Source organism: Cyprinodon variegatus, unplaced genomic scaffold (assembly GCF_000732505.1).
Source record: "Cyprinodon variegatus isolate N-32 unplaced genomic scaffold, C_variegatus-1.0 Scaffold978, whole genome shotgun sequence".
Taxonomy (NCBI): Eukaryota; Metazoa; Chordata; class Actinopteri; order Cyprinodontiformes; family Cyprinodontidae; genus Cyprinodon; species Cyprinodon variegatus.
Genome location: NW_015151431.1, coordinates 67,103 through 84,473, shown reverse-complemented (window position 1 = coordinate 84,473; position 17,371 = coordinate 67,103). Strand labels below are relative to the sequence as shown.

General features: G+C 39.3%; 1 protein-coding gene across 1 annotated transcript in view; it reads left to right on the top strand.

Moving 5' to 3' along the window:
* Positions 1–17,371, top strand: part of LOC107100491 (cadherin-6-like) — a 103,576-nt gene that overhangs the window by 28,723 nt on the left and 57,482 nt on the right. Inside the window, exon 2 of the mRNA XM_015398995.1 lies at positions 8,992–9,374. Within this exon, the coding sequence (XP_015254481.1) occupies positions 9,138–9,374 (237 nt within the window). The 5' untranslated portion in view covers positions 8,992–9,137. The remainder of the gene's footprint in view (positions 1–8,991; positions 9,375–17,371) is intronic.

Below are 17,371 nucleotides of genomic sequence, written 5' to 3'. Positions count from 1 at the left end.
ATATATATATATATATATATATATATATATATATATATATATATATATATATATATATATATATATATATATATATATATATATATTTGCATTAGTTGGTACAGCCAACTGGTGCATCTCTAATTGTACATCCGCTGAGGTTGGTGTCTGACTCTGAAGGTCAGCATACAGGTCAGAACACACTGCTGCAGCTACAAAACTTATAGATTGCTTTTGGAGGATATGATTTCCTTCTACCCTCCTGTAATTTAACTTTAATCAAAGTTTAATTAAAGGATTTGCTGGCTTTTACTTTCTGAGAAGTTGCAAAATTTTCATTCAGGTCGTATGAAAATTCTCTGCCTGCTCTTCCTTGGTCTTCTGTTCATCATGAATGTGGACAGGCAAGCATTTTGTCTTGGCCACCAGCAAACATGGTGTTCTTAACCAGCCTTGACATTTTTGTGACCTTGCAGAATAAAGCTTTCGCTGACTTTTACTTCACCATAGTCTGATGTCAGGAGACGTTTATGGGGCAGAGGGGGCTTGTACAACTCCGCTTTTAGGCGTTTTTACAAATGTAGTCAAGGGGAGATGGCTCCTCTGGGATGGCGGATCTCAGACATCCGGCGAAAAGCATCAGCTTTTCCACTGTGACATTATTGAGAAATCCAGTGGAAGGGGGACGGCCTGCCAGCGCAGATGGACTGGAGGTAGAAAGCTTCCTCCCCGACTATCCCCCCGAGACCGGCTGGTATTTCCAGCCGCTCTGAGGCCCTACAGCAAATCAATGGCTCAGAGTCCCACACCCTCATCAGGAGCGTCAATTAAGTAAATTCATAAAGTCGAGAGTGCTGGGAGCGAGGGGATAGAAACAAAAAACCCAACAATAGAGTGAAGAGGAGAGTGGGTAAAAATTATCAAGCAAATTTGGACAGGAAGCATTCCACGTGAGCAGGGTGCAGTGGAGAGAAGGTAGAAAGTTTTGCTCTGAGACTTTTTTTTCCTCTGTGGGCATTATTAAGAAGCCTGACAGTCCATCTCACTTTCACCTGCCTCCATCAGCACACACGCTGTTGACCCGCGAGTCCCTCCTCCCCCCTCGCTGTGCTGATCCAGGCAGAGGACACATGCAAAGTGACTGGCTTTCAGCAAAGAGCCCTGCGATAATGCATATCAGCTCAGGCCTATGCAAGCAAAGTAGGCACGAGCTGCGGAGAGGAGGGGTGGAGGGAGATATACAGAGGGAGGAGAGCTATAAACTGCAATGCATGAGGGAAAAGAGAAAGAGGGGACCTAACCCCCAGCTTCAATTTGCCTCATAAGGAGAAAGCAGGGCAAACCTTAACTGCCTCTAGGAGACAGGTAAAGTAATGGATGGGCCGGACTGCTGACGCTGCTCTGACAGAACGTTTTTAGCTCTCCTTCAAATCGTCTCCTCACCCCTTTAGTGTTGTCACGGTAACTACATTTGATGTCTGACTTTTGAGGGTCAGCGTATGAATGCTGAAGTTCTCTCCCCTTCTCATCTGGAGGGACAGGACGAACCCTGGGAGTCCTAAAAGGACGCCTGAAGGTCAGATTCTGTGGTGCTTTGGTTCCTTCTGTTTACAGCTTTTGAGGCAACGGCCCTTTTCCAAAAAACTATCCTGGAGCCTGATTTACTTGGGGAAAGTTTAACAAACTGCAGAGATCAGCAACCAATAACAATCCTGTGAGCATTTAGAAAAATACTTTCTCAGCTCTCGCCCACAGATTTTCTATTGGATGTGATGTCCACTCCAGGACACTCTCTCTGTTGTCATTAAGATGCTTTAAAACTAATTTAGAGGTATGCTTGGGTTGATTGCCAATTAGGAAAATCCATTTGTTCCCAAACATCAACTCCCTGTCTGATATCTTGATTTGTTGCTTTAATTTTTCCATATAATGTTCTTTCATCACGACAGAATCTATTTTGTGAAGAGCAGCAATGAATTATTGGACAAAATATATTTTAAGTCATTAGAACATGTTTACAGAAACTTTGATTTTTCTCTCTTTGTGCATTTAGAAACTCTGGCTTTATTAGCTTTTCAAGAAACGACCTCTTCCTCTCTGATTGGCCTTTCAGTCCATCTAAGGACTCGTTTTACTAGGTCCTACCAGCTTCAGTAACATTTAACAAGGTCTTTGGTTTTTTTGGAGTTTTGTTTTCACATTTTGGGATGTCTCCTTCTTCAAATGTTAGATGCCCGGACATTAGCACGCTGTGTATCTTTTATTTAAAGAGATAAATTTGGTTATTCAAGAAATCTGTGAATTATATATGAAGATAACCTTTATATTATTATTAAAAGTGTTTTTTTTTTTTCAATATTTTTAGCTGCATTTCAGGTTTTGATTGTAAATGGGTCTGCTTGGGTCACCACATTAGAATTGCGACTGTAGTAGAGCGATCTTAATGTGTTTACGACTGCTAATTCAGATAATCTGACTTCCACCACTCTCCTGTGTCCGATCGTATGCGTATGCGCCACCTCTAACTAATCCCATTATGGTTGGAGTAAAGTTATCTGGTTTAGCTGATAAAAGCAGCCATTGTATGCAGATTCAATGAGATTAAACTATCAGACAATGGCAGTTCTTGAATAATGGCTTCCTGAATGAGCTCATTCTGTGAAAACTGATCAGGACCAAGGTCTAAAGTGATGGATGTCTGTTTGGTTCAGGATTTAGTACATTTTTAAACACTACAGATAATGTTCTTTTCATGATTAGGTTAATCTTAAAGTTCCTTAAAGTAGATTTTTTTTGTTTACAGAATTAAACCAGATTAAACATTTTTTTTTCCATTTAAGCATTTCTGGGTAGAGCATACTGACAGAGGAAAAACGTTTTTTTTACCTTACATATTACTGTATATATTCACAATGTTTGTATAATAACTCCTCTAAATATAATTACTTTGGTATCATTTCACTTTGATATAATTACTCCTCTATCAGCTAAAGGCATGTTATAGAGTCTCTATGCTCCAGTTAATGATTAATCGATTACTGAATTAGATGATGATTATTTCAATAAATGATTAATCTGATTAACTGTTTCAGCTCTATAAATAATCCAGTTTAGGTATACGTTTTTTAGATTTCACATGGGACTAAGATCATCAAAGGCAGTTAAACCGCATAAAAAACATAAAAAATGACTTTCTATTAATATATTTATATTATAGCATCAATAACCAGCCCAACTCCCCTTTGATTGGTTTTGGAAAATAGTGTGCTGCCTTTAAGACTATCTTACCCAGGGTGGTGAGCTTACAGTAGCAGCCATTAAAAATGGCCCTTCCCAATCAAACCCCAGCCGGAAGGCAGCCCACTTCACTGCAACTCCCAGAAAAATCCCCTCCAACATCCAGCCACTGGAGTGACCCCCTCTTACAGATTTTTTTCGTCTGATTGCATCCTTTCACTGAATTACAGGGTCTGACCAGGAGATGACGCTTTTCTTTGGATCTTAATGTACACAAATCATGACAAAAAGGATATTTTAGTACAAAGATTGATGTTGCTGCTATAGGTTTAGACTGCTGGAAGACATAGGGACCCCTACTTCATCATTCTATCTCTTTTCTCCCACTCTGCAGAATCTGTTAGTTCAATATCTAATGTTAAGGACCAGCCAAGACCCATCAAGGAAAGGAGGGGCGTTTTGAATGGCTACTACTGTATAATTACTGTAACTATCACAACATTGGTTATAGTTGCAAAGAGAAATCTAGACACAAAGCCTTACAAAACAAGAGACGGTTTAAAGTTACATAGTCATGTAAAGATGGGACATCTCTCTGGTTCTCTGGACCATAGCAGTTTTTATTACACCAGTTAGAAACAGACTCTTGCAGCAGGCTTGGTTTATCATTGGAAAAGCCCTAAAGGAAGGTTGATGCTTGTCAAATGTCACCCCATAATGCATTGCTGCCATCCAATCATTTACTGTTAATGCTATAACAGCTACACTCAGACCACGAAGTGGCACCAGTACAAGAAGGCTAAAACTACTCTTATTTTTCTCGAGTATTTTTGATGTGTTTCTTTCATTTCTCTCATGTGGAGCATTTTTTCTAGCTGCTTTTTTGGGAAGAATGTATTTTTCTAAAGAGCGCTCTCCTTTAAGTGGGCGTGTTAGAGCAAGCAGCAACAGAAAGCAAAGAAACCAACAAATACGAACCATAAACGAACATCTTTGAGGTGCCTTTGGACTTTGTGCCCCTAGTAAACTCTGCATTGGGGCTTGTGGGTGTAAAGTAAACAAAGAGTCAAAACGTCTTTCAAAATCACTGCTGGAGGAGCAGACAAAGAGCCGTAATAACAGCTGAAAACGCACAAGCGTATCAAACTCTCCATTATGTTTTGAACCACTGTAAACAGGCTGACAGACTGGCACCGCGGTGAAATATGCAGCTTGTTTTGTTTAACGGGCCTACAAAGACTCCCGCCCGACATCAAAACGCCCGTGCAGAAGTTGGTACAAAGCTGTCCCAGTCGATGTAGGGAGGCGCCTGCGAGTTTAAGTCTCAGCGGTAGTCCTGTGTGAGATTGCATGTTTGCTTTTCTTCTCCACGCTTTCAGATTTCTTTAAACTCTAGATGAAACTGCAGAGTTGTGACAAGCAGCACTGCCTCTTCTCCCCTCAGCCAGGACCTCCCCTCCCCTCCCTCCCACCTTCTTTTTAGCATTTCTGGCTCCGCTCCTGTATGCAGGTCAGGGTACTTAATTCATGTCCAGAGACATCCTTTCTACATTGCCCAACACGCCGTGCGAGGGAAGCCGACCAGACTGAGCCGGTGCGATACGGGAGAACGCTGAAAACACTCCCCGACGGACCCGCTGATAACCCTCCTCCCAAACCACAGCTGAGGAACGCTGGCGGCCTGGATATCGCCCAGCCGTCGAGGAATAATGAGAACAAAAGCATAACACACAGTCGCCTTTCTCTTCTTCCCCCCCCACCTCTCCGCGCTCCATCCTCTGTTATCCATCTTGTGCCATGTCCTTCTTACACTCGCCAACAACTGGCCTCAAACAGTCATTTCTCCCTTTATCTTACAGTTAACCCGCCACAAAGACGTCCAGCGGTGCAGGTTCTCTGTACCTTATCTGTGAAAGGGGATTTTATTGGAATCAGGGATGCACTAATGACGGTTCCAGTTCCAGCCTTCTTTTATTTCCCTCCACTTAAAACTCTGCAAACTAGTTAACAAGACAAACAGGTTTTGCACAAGTTGGTATTTTAATTAAACTGGTGCAATAAGCATTCATGAGGCACCAGAGACAACAAAGAGACATCAGCCAGTTTGTTATTGATACTAAGGAGGAACAGCAGCAGCACAAAGGCCTCTTTTCTGTTTTTTACTTAACTTACACCCTATATATATATATATATATATATATTCTCTCTGTATAAGAGATTGAATTATTGAAAGCAGGTCGTTTTGTATTTCAAACACCAGCTTCTGAATGTTGATTATTCCCATTAGCTGTTTGCATTTGAAGCAGCAGCAGTAGACTCCATCATACAGTGAGGCTGAGTCGATTGGCCGCATGGTTTTGCTGCTTTTGGCTTCAATGTGTCATAATTACCATAAATCTATCTTCATACCCAATAACCATAACTTTTACGATACAAATCTGATTTTACTGCATCCTCACAAGAATAAACCACGGCTATAACTTTCTCACAGCCTTCAATATAAAGAAATTATGGGTATAACCAATGGAAAGCTAATAAACGCCTTATAGTTAACAGTTTTAGAGCTTCCGCTTTGTGTGCAGATAAGTCAGAAGGAGCTGTCTGACCAAATGAAGTTTGTTTTTTATGTTGTTACAGTTAAGCCCAAAATTAATATTGTTTCCTTTCAACCAGGAGACAAGAAGAACAGGCATCTTTTAAAAGAAAGGGATCCATTTTGAAACGTAAACTCTTACTCCTTTTAAACTGCTGAATTTTTTTTGTTGTTTTTTGTTTTTTTATAATGGTGATGAGCTCCAAGTGAGGCTAGAAGGCCATATTTTATTCAGGAGTGGGCCTAACTCACTGGCTAAAGTCTATGGAACAGGATTAAAGACTGAAAAAAAAGGGAAAAACCAACAATTCTGACTTTCCTCTTATAAATCAGACTTTAATCTCACAGTTATGACTTTAATCTCAGAATATTATTATAGAATTAGAGCTACTTGTGATATCGAGGTGATAATCTTGGGCTTTCGAAGTCCTGAGTAATTTTACTTTCAAATCTGAAAGTCTTATCCTAGTGTTTTACAGAGGATTGTTTCTGTTTTCCCTTAAAATATTGAAAACACATTAAAGATAAAAACCAAAAGCACTCAGAAAGCATAGATCTCTGCTAAAGAGCTATTTTTCCTGCCTCACAATCTGGTCAAGCTTTACATTAAGGATCCCACTATGGATGGCTAGTAAAGACTTTTTAGATATTTTGAATAATAAAAAGTTATGCATAAGTTATAAAGTGTTAATTAATAACATATTTACAGGTAATTTATGAGGGAGTCCTTTCTGTAAAATGGAACAGGACAAAATGTTAGATCTGGATCATGTTTGGATCACTTCCAAAATGTAATTTGTGACATGTAAGATCATTGTCATATTATCTCTGACTCATCTTACGTGTGATTAAAACAAAATCTGAGCTTCTTAAAGTAGCTGAAAGAAGCAAAACAATGTCTTGAAGGAAAGCACTGTTTTCTGATACAGACTGAGGTCTCACATTTAAAAAGGTGACCCAAGAGGTCTCAGAACCTCTGCTTATTCTTATTATTAAGATCTGAGGGCAAGGAATGAAAATGGAAAATCCTAAATTATAATCCAAAGTCTCCATAAAAGTAATTCATAATTACTTTTATGGAGACTTTAGATAAAGAAAACAACAGTTATTCTACAGCACTACCCAGCTCACCCCTCACATATTTTTTCAGTTTTTTTTTTATCAATCAGGTAAAACTTCATTGGTCATTAGACACACAATACTCCTGACACTGTACAAGCAAGCTGTATTATGTCATTACTGTTGTCTTGGCAACCACAATGTTTTAAGTCATTGGGAGAAATTCGTCCAATCACATATCGTAGCGTCACTGGGATGCACAGGACCCTAAGCAGATCAGACCAGCTTCTACTACAGAGGAACTTGATCTCCACAGACAGCTATAGACTCGCTCAGGGGTCTGCAACCTGCGGCTCCAGAGGCACATGTGGCTCTTTGGATCCTCTCCAGTGACTCTTAAAATGTATATAAAGAGCTAAATAATTTACTACAATAAATACTACTATTGAAAGCTTCAGTGTTTTTATAAGATGGAAAAGAATTATATTAAAAGAACCAGAAATATGTTTTAAGAGCCATTTTTCCTTTGAATTAGCCTGGAAATTATGTGTTTTAATATTATTTTAAAAGCTAAAATTCTATAAATTTCCTTTACCCGCAAAATAAAAACAAATAACGTTTTTTTTTTTTTTTAAGTTATATTTTGCGGCTCTAAGGAACTTTTTCTTGGTGGCACTCGAAGCAAAATGGCTCAACTAGCTTGAGCTAAATGTCTTTAGTTACTTTTTCCACAGCTTTGTCGCCCCCTAGGGGAGGCAGCCTCACACTGTGGCAAGCCCTTCTTCTTCTAACGGTTGGCAAGCAACTTATTGATGTGCATTACTGCCATCTACTGGTATGGAGTGTAGATTTGGATGCTACGTAAATATTTCCCCCCAAAAAATTTAAAATAATAATTAAATAAATAAAACTTATATCTTACTTATCTTTTCGCTTTCGCTTTCTTAAGTTAATTAATTAAATAACAAAAACATTTAGAAGTAGAAAGTCCAAAATATCTTTTATATTTATCTGTAATCTATTTTTTTTTATCGATATACATATTCCCTTCTCTCAAGAGAATATTTCGGCCCCATCTCACAGTTTTCTGGAATCCTTTAAAATGTCCTAACCCACCAACATGTAGCTGGTTCTAAGTTGGGCTAAGACGCCTGTGGTATAGACTCCGGAACAATCATGAAAAATAGTCTCTTTGTTATGTTTTTAAACAATTAAAAGATGAACGACTGGAAAAACGTCCTACTCTATCTCTGGATCTACCAGCCGTTTAAGCTGAAAGCCAATTCTGGTCACCAGCTTCCACTTGCAATTCATTCCTGCATCTTTAAATTCATCTTACAAAGACCTGCATTAGTTCAGGGTCTCCTTTTTGTGTTCTCTTAACAAAACATGTCAGAAGCACAAAGACGCAGCTCCGTTCTCCGTATTAAAGCCATGCACTCCATAAGGTGTTGATTCCAAGGCTTAATTCTGCTCTCGTCATGCTGTACAAGATGTAAGTTCAATACAGGGGATGTGGAAAACGTCTAATCTGATATTTATCCAGTTAGGCAGCCCTCAGCCGGCCTGTCAGTCAGTTCACTGACAGCTGCTGTGTGCCCCTGAATCTATATCAGAGCTTGTGTGGATTTAATTTGATCATTTCTGTCTTGTTTCTCTCTGTTTTTTTTATATGCTTGAAGCTCTTTAGCCTGGAGTACTTTTTATCTAAATGTTTAATATTTCCTTCTAAATAACAAGGGCCAACCTTAAAGGAAATGGTTTGAAAAATAAAATCTGAATAAAAAATTGATGCATTCGCTGTTGGACTCTGGCTGCATTTAGACCCAGAGCATCAATTTAAAAAACAGAAAATTTGCAATTTATAAAGGAATGAAAAGCAAAGCAGTTTTTAGGATTTCAAACTTGATTGCAGATTATTCTGTAATTTTTAATCATGATAAAATCTTTTTAGTAGAGCTTTTTCTTTTTGCCCTTAAGACCTAATCTTTGTTCAGTTTGAGCTGTCCTGCCTCTTTGAAAGCAATCTGAACCAGCATAGTTAGGCTTCACTCCTCTGCAGGAACAGACCGCTGCTTCTCCGCCCGGTATTGACAGCCTGTTTGTCTCTGTGTCCGTTCCAGGTGCTGATTGCCGACCAGTGTGAGTCCGAGCGGCCTTTCCTGCCTCAGCGGCTCGCAGCATGAGAACCGGGCTGATACTCTGACCAGGAAGCGGCAGACACGGACCACTGGGGTGGCGTAAGGCAGAGGTTTGTTGCTGTGTGGCCATGGATCAAAGGAGACTCTGTGCTCTTGTGATGCTGTGGGCCGTGGTCCACCTCAGCTCTCCGGGTTACGGCCTCAGAGCCCTGCGAAGGACTACAGGGGGGCGGAGGGGGCCGACGGGGCTGACAGGACAGGATGCCAACGGAGTCCCGCTCAGACGCTCTAAACGAGGCTGGATGTGGAACCAGTTCTTTCTGTTGGAGGAGTACACTGGGACGGACATGCAGTATGTGGGAAAGGTAAACCTCTCCTTCTGTTCATCCCATGTTTCTGTTAGGACTACTTATTAATGCTGCCTGAGTGATAACAGAGCTCCTCTGGCTGATTGAGGTTTGATTTCTGTTTAACAATAACAAATGAACTGGTACATTAAATGTGAGGCCAGCATCTGTTTTATTAAGCTCAAATGATCAGGCTTTGTTAAACACACATGAAAAAAGAGGAATTATCTATTAGCCTGCTACAGATTCAGCAAGAGGGAAAAAATTTACTTTAATTTTCAGTAACAGATCTTTAGGTCTTTAACAAAACAGGTAAGCCGGAGGTCTTCAACAGGGGGTCTGCGGAGGTACTGCATGGGGGTCTTAAAGTTTTGGTTGATTTTTTTTTTTTTTTTTTTTTTTATATTCCCTCTGCAATTTTTACCACTAATTGAAATGTCTTTAAATCCACATTAACATGAATTCAACACACTGTAGTAAACAGATAAATGGAGGCAGAAGATGTCTTTCAGTCATCAATGCACACATTCAGCGACACACGGGAGCTCTTTCAAGCTGGACACCGTTTCATTCACAACACCTGTCCCATAAACCAGGAATCACAATCAGTTTGATAGAACACTATTTCATACAATATATATAATTAGGGGGTCTCGCCATCTCGAATCAGGTTGGGGGTCCTTGGCCTGGAAAACGTTGAAGACCCCTGAGGTAAGCAAAAAACCTGATGGCATCTAAGGATGAGAGTTAATTTATGGGTTACATATTCTCATTCAAAGCAGAGAGAAGATATCATAATAGCAGCCTTAGAAAGAAATGTCCAGGCTTTAGGTAAGCAGTCCAACCCACATATCTACTTTACATTCATTGTATAAAACAACAGAATGGTCTGAGAATTGTGGACCTGGATCAGTTGGGTTCATCCTCGGCTACAACTTCCACATGCCTGAAGTGCCTCGTTTATCTGTTTATCTGTCTAGAGACGGTGGGAATGTTCAGCATTCGTACGCTTCAGGAAGGAGAACACTGGTTCTCTCTTCCAAAGATTGATGTTTTGATTTTTATATATATAGAGAATAGAGTGGTAATTATCCCACAGTAGAGACGTTCAGTTATATCAGAGACATGGAAAACAGGCAAATTAAACAAAATATTAAAGAAACTTTAAAAAAACTATAGATTGTTCATCAATGGAAAGGGGAAACTGTGTCCAGTTATTAGGAGCAAATAAAAAAATGTTCAAGATAAATACAACAGTCTGTTAAACAAAAACAAAAAAACAAAATACTATGTAAATAATACAATTGTATTAGTGTATTAAAAAAAAAACTCCAGACAAAAAAATGCCTTTGAAAGATGTTTATAAGGCTGGTAAGAGTGTCATTATCCACAGTGTAACAAGTCCTGTACTAATACAGCCTTAAAGCTACAGTGTGTAACTTTTAGCGACATCTAGCGGTCAGACTGCAGCAACATGAACATCTCCCCCCACCGCTTCTCCCCCCCCCAACAGTATGGCGAGCGTTACGGGACAAAATGTCTTCCACGACGTCGGCATCACCTACCTTCTCAAGTGATGAGGTTTGTTTACATAGATACATTTTCTGCAGTGTGTATAAATATCTGCTTTCAGTTATAAAATGTTCTCTATTTACCTCTTTCAGCAGCCTTGCAGCAGAATTAACATTGTATTTTTTTTATTATTGTGTTATTTACTGAGAACAAGTTAAAAACGCATTTAAAGTTCAAAGAGTTTTGGAGACCACAGGAGGAAAGAGGAAGTATTGATTAGGGCTACCAAGATGGCAGGAAATAAATTGATGAGTTAATCACAGTACTTTGTGGTTGGAAAATACCTTCATTATCGCCAAACTTTCTTCAGAGTGATGGCAGTGGAAAAGAAAATGTTGGGGCCGATGGCGGATTTGTCTTTCATTTTTCATTGCTGTGCATTTCCCGTTTCCGGAGGACATTGCTTCTGGCTTTTGACTCGACACTTTTGACGTCTTCCTTTCTTGATCTTTTTACAATCCTTTTTCATTTCATTTGTGCCGGCTCTAAACTTTAGACACAGCTGAGTGGGAACAACTAACATCTTTTCGCCACACTCTGTTGAATTGCTTTCTAGAGTTTTATAATCCTTTCCATTATTTCAGCTGACAGCTCTTTTGTTGGGGCCATACTTCCTGTCAGTGACGCCGTCGCAGCAGCTTGTTTTGTCTTCGTTTCAAACTTTGGAACAGTTTGAATATTTACATCTATGCAGACTTTTGTTTCAGAAATGCATTTAAATGGTGTACATACCTCTAGGAGGCGCTCATCTATTTATTGATCTATTTCTTTTCAAGTTTTTTGCTGGCAAGGTTCATGTCACTTTGATGGTCCTGATGAATGCCTCCATAAGCTTTTACCACTAGAGAAGTCACTTGTTAACATATTCCTTAAGAAGGTGACATGGCAACATCATAAAAAAGTAAAAAGAAACCTTCTGGTTAATGGTTATTCATGCAGACACGTCAGGGTAGTTTTACTTACTACCTTTTAGAAAATGCTTATTTACACAAAGAATCAGAAGTACAGTGCTGTTGGTTCAGTAGGCTCGTCAAGGAAACAAATAAAGGGTTGCTTTATACCTGAGCACATGTTGAATGTTTAAATGTGGAACCAAGTGCACAAAGCCACGTTCTGTAGGACAGCTTTAAAAAGACGCACCAGGCCAAAACAGGCTTTGGCATTGTCCGCATGTCCGGACTTATCACTATATAGTGGTTATCTCATTTTAAATGAGTGTCCGAACGTCCAGTGCAGAGGTCACGGATTAGCAGACNATATTAAGGTTAAGAGGCTGAGCTCGTAGATGATGATAAAATAACATAGTTATGTATAATATATTACATTTCTGACTGTATATCCCTGTAATTATCACACACTGTAGCTTTAAAGGCCACTCTGAGAGGAAGAAGCCACTATTGCAAAGGCAAGAAGTAAGATTGGAGTTTTGAAATTCACTTTAATTTTTGGTGACATGTCCTCTGGTCTGATTGGACTGAATGTTTTGAATCCTACTAACCTAAATGTGAAGTACGGAAGACGTAGCATCATGTTTGGGGATTTCGCAGCACTTTGCATATTAAGACATCTGCTAGGAAGTTAAAGCTTTGGTATGAATCAGTCTTCCAAATGAACCCTGAGCCAAAGCATGCTTCCAAAGTTTTTTCAGAACAAGGAAAAAAGAAAAAATTGCAAAAGGTTGTTGGAGTGAAATGTCCTGCGAATCTGACCCAGCTTGATCGGTTCTGTCAGGAGGAATGGGCCAAACTTGAGGAAGGACAGAACCCAGAAAGTTTATGAAATATTCAGGGAATTTATGAAATTATTTCTGAATGTTTAAAAATTCCTCTGTGAATATAGTAAAATTTACCCCCCCCAAAAAATAATGTTTAATGATCCAAACACACCAAAAACAGAAAAAAAAACTTTCATTTCAGTTCCATTTGATTCCAGACAGTAAGAGAAAACAGTTTGTTTTCTGCAGTGTGTATAAATATCTGCTTTCAGTTATAAAATGTTCTCTATTTACCTCTTTCAGCAGCCTTGCAGCAGAATTAACATTGTATTTTTTTTATTATTGTGTTATTTACTGAGAACAAGTTAAAAACGCATTTAAAGTTCAAAGAGTTTTGGAGACCACAGGAGGAAAGAGGAAGTATTGATTAGGGCTACCAAGATGGCAGGAAATAAATTGATGAGTTAATCACAGTACTTTGTGGTTGGAAAATACCTTCATTATCGCCAAACTTTCTTCAGAGTGATGGCAGTGGAAAAGAAAATGTTGGGGCCGATGGCGGATTTGTCTTTCATTTTTCATTGCTGTGCATTTCCCGTTTCCGGAGGACATTGCTTCTGGCTTTTGACTCGACACTTTTGACGTCTTCCTTTCTTGATCTTTTTACAATCCTTTTTCATTTCATTTGTGCCGGCTCTAAACTTTAGACACAGCTGAGTGGGAACAACTAACATATTTTCGCCACACTCTGTTGAATTACTTTCTAGAGTTTTATAATCCTTTCCATTATTTCAGCTGACAGCTCTTTTGTTGGGGCCATACTTCCTGTCAGTGACGCCGTCGCAGCAGCTTGTTTTGTCTTCGTTTCAAACTTTGGAACAGTTTGAATATTTACATCTATGCAGACTTTTGTTTCAGAAATGCATTTAAATGGTGTACATACCTCTAGGAGGCACTCATCTATTTATTGATCTATTTCTTTTCAAGTTTTTTGCTGGCAAGGTTCATGTCACTTTGATGGTGCTGATGAATGCCTCCATAAGCTTTTACCACTAGAGAAGTCACTTGTTAACATATTCCTTAAGAAGGTGACATGGCAACATCATAAAAAAGTAAAAAGAAACCTTCTGGTTAATGGTTATTCATGCAGACACGTCAGGGTAGTTTTACTTACTACCTTTTAGAAAATGCTTATTTACACAAAGAATCAGAAGTACAGTGCTGTTGGTTCAGTAGGCTCGTCAAGGAAACAAATAAAGGGTTGCTTTATACCTGAGCACATGTTGAATGTTTAAATGTGGAACCAAGTGCACAAAGCCATGTTCTGTAGGACAGCTTTAAAAAGACGCACCAGGCCAAAACAGGCTTTGGCATTGTCCGCATGTCCGGACTTATCACTATATAGTGGTTATCTCATTTTAAATGAGTGTCCGAACGTCCAGTGCAGAGGTCACGGATTAGCAGACTACATTTCGGATCTGGACCCACCTGCTGGCTAATCCGGACCCGACCTGATTTAAAACATTTCTAAATTACTGCATGTTATCCAACGACAGTGTCTAAATTCACTTGCGCCTCTTCTCCTGTTAATATGGTAAAGCCATCAGGAGCGCCTGGGACCAGGCTACACGTGAGGTCATGGGGAAATCGCTCAGTGGGCAGAAGCAAGGACGCAAGGATGCACAAGGATTCTTCTTCCTCTTCCTCTCAGATTTAAACACAGAAGCACGGCAGCGGTGCGAGTGAAATGGAGTTCTTTCTGTTAAATTGACAGACAGCAGTAGCTACGTTTGCTCAGCCATGTCTTTGTCCAAATACGTCGCAGCCTTTTCTTTTTAGGGCTTTCAGCGCAAAAATTGCACAAATTGCCAAGGCAGCGCGTTTCCCTCTAGTGAGCTTCAAATTCCTCTTCTACTCATTTGGCTCCTGGATAGACGAGTCGGAGTAGCGCCATATTTCCGCGGAGCTGAATCCGACGTGGTTTTTAGTCATACAGTGTGAGCAGGTAGATCTTATCAGCGCGTTGGGCCGCATGTAAGAGCAGACATCGTGAGCTGTGACCTCGAACTGTACGATGAAACCCTGCGGTTTTATCGCACATTGTGAGCTGTAGCTGCATGCAACGATTGAAATAATCGTACAGTGTATCCCTGGCTTTAGTCGAGTAAAGCTCTGCACTGAACTGAATTACTCACCTGAAACTTTTTGGGCCAAAATGAAAACACCGCCAACAAGTTGCTTCTGATTAAAGGGTGTATTAACAGAACAAAGTCTTTAAGTGGTCAAACAGCATATCATTGGAAGTGATGATATTTTATCACTTTATTATTAGTGTTTTTTTTTATGAGCAATAAATCCCTGACTTGTGTGGAATCAGTAAGTTTTACCAGTTGGATCACTGTTTATACTTTTGCTAAACTTAAATGCCCAGTTATTGCCTTTTTAAGTTGTGTGTTGTTGTTTTCTTTCTTTTCTTTGTATTGTGTGATTGCTTTTTCCACTCGCCATTAGTTAAAGGAAACATGATTGAAGATTGATTTATCTGTGGGGGAAAACTTCCAGAAATACTCTCTGGGTTGTTTTGGTTGCCTTTCTTAGGCTCGTTAATAAAACCTGATGAAAAATCAGATCCATCCTCTGTAGACATAAATAGCTAAAACTCCATGACTCTCCTCTGCTTCTAAGAAACATAAATGTAAGCAAAATCTGAAACATTATCTTTTGTTATGTCCTGATCGGGAAGCAGAAAGAAAAAAATTGACCCTGCTGTTCCATTAGCTTTTTTATGTGTTGCCATTTCCACAGTAGGGAAATAATGGGTATCTCTGTATCCTCCTCGGCCTTTGCTGCACATAAAAGGAAAATATTTGCTGTGTTTTATGTGCTTAAAAAAAACAAAAACAATGCCTGCTACAGAAACAGAAACTGGCCTGGTCAGAAATTTCCATAAAGTCTTAATGGCCTCCAATGTCCAAATAATTGGCCTTATTATTAACATAACTTTTTATTTTTACCTTTGTATATTTATAATAGAGCATATATTTTTAAGCATTTAGTAATCTTGCAATTATTGAGAATTTTCCCATATTCGCGCAGCTTAAAATGTAAAAATACAGGCTCTAATTTATATTCCCCCCCAGTTCTGTTTGGTTAAATGCTTTATGTTTACAGATCTGCTATGATTAAGGTCTGAAGGTCTGACCAGTCTTCAAGGCAGGAAACTTTATTTTCTCGGTTTACGTGCTTCACCAACTTTTAACACAGTCGAGTTTGGTGAAATTCCTGAAACTTGATGTAACCTGCTGTATCATTTCGAAACAAACAGCGTTGATGTTTGCTTGGTGGAACGGCATCAGATGTGAAAGAAATGAAAGTACCCAGAAACCGCCAAGGCTTCCTGTGAGGACATTATAAACCGGTAACTTCTGGAACACCATCACTATCCACCCTGAGGCCAACCGAGACTGACGCCGCTGCTCCAGATCGCCAGCTTCCAGCTGGTTGAAAGGTGCAGCTGCCTGACATGAAGAAGCCACGTCTGTTCGCAGGAAAACCCCAATGGTCTGATTGAACTATTTAGTCACAAGTGCATGAATATATATTTAGAGTATTTAAGGTGATTCTTTCTAAGAGTGTTGGTGACAACATCGCAAAAGGGACCCTATGAAACTTGCTGTTATTTCCAAAAAAACTCATGTCTCCATCCTAATCCCAAAAGTTTGTCACAATGCCAAAAATGAAATGCAATACAACTGATCAATGGCCAAAAATTCTACATTTATAGATACATAAAAAAGTGCTGTGCTGTAGTAGAATATAGAATACTAGGTAATGTATTTGGAAATATAGCCCCTCTAACTAAAAAAAAAACCCAAAATGGACAAATTTTATAAACTCAAGTAATTCAAATTATAAAAGGTGCCTCATGAAGTAACCGGCAGTAAAACAACAGTAAAATGTTCTGCTCATCTATCTTATTGGGTTTAGTTCTTGTTTTTTGGCAGAATATCCTTCTCCCTGTTTGGAGCACTTTACAAAAAAAGACGTTTTGCTTACTCAGTTTTCTCTAAAGTAACTCTGGATTTGGCACAGATAGCATTAAGATCTGCAATAAGAGCATAGCTCAATTATGCGTTATCTAGATAACTTGACATGTTTAAATGTCTTTTTTTTTACCCATGTGGAGAGGAGATAAATTTTAATTCTAAATCAAAAATACTTTAATGACCCCAAAGGGAAGTTAAATCTGGTTGTTGCTCAGTTTGGTTGTTTTTTTTCCTTGTATCCCTAGCATAAAAACAAGTATAGGGGCCGGAAACAGCCAGAATTCTTCCTAAGACTACTAATTATCTTTCCATACTTGTTTACATTAGCAAACATTCTTATATTTGTGAGACTACATTTTATTTTAACTCTATAATTCGGTCCATTTTCCACAGCAATTTAATCATAGGGCCCCTCATGCTAAGAAGTTATGCAATTAGCGGCAGGATTGGTAATAGTGAAGGAGGATGAGTGTTTTCGAATCTTTCTACTTATTCTTAAATCAATAGCTAGACTATTGGAACCTGCTGAACATTTGTGGATCATTTATTAAACCAAGAAAACAACCATCCATCCATTTTCTGGCACGGTTAATACCAAGTGGGGTCGCGTGGGGCGCTGGTGCCTATCTCCAGCTGTCTATGGGCGAGACGCGGGGTACACCCTGGACAGGTCGCCAGTCCAT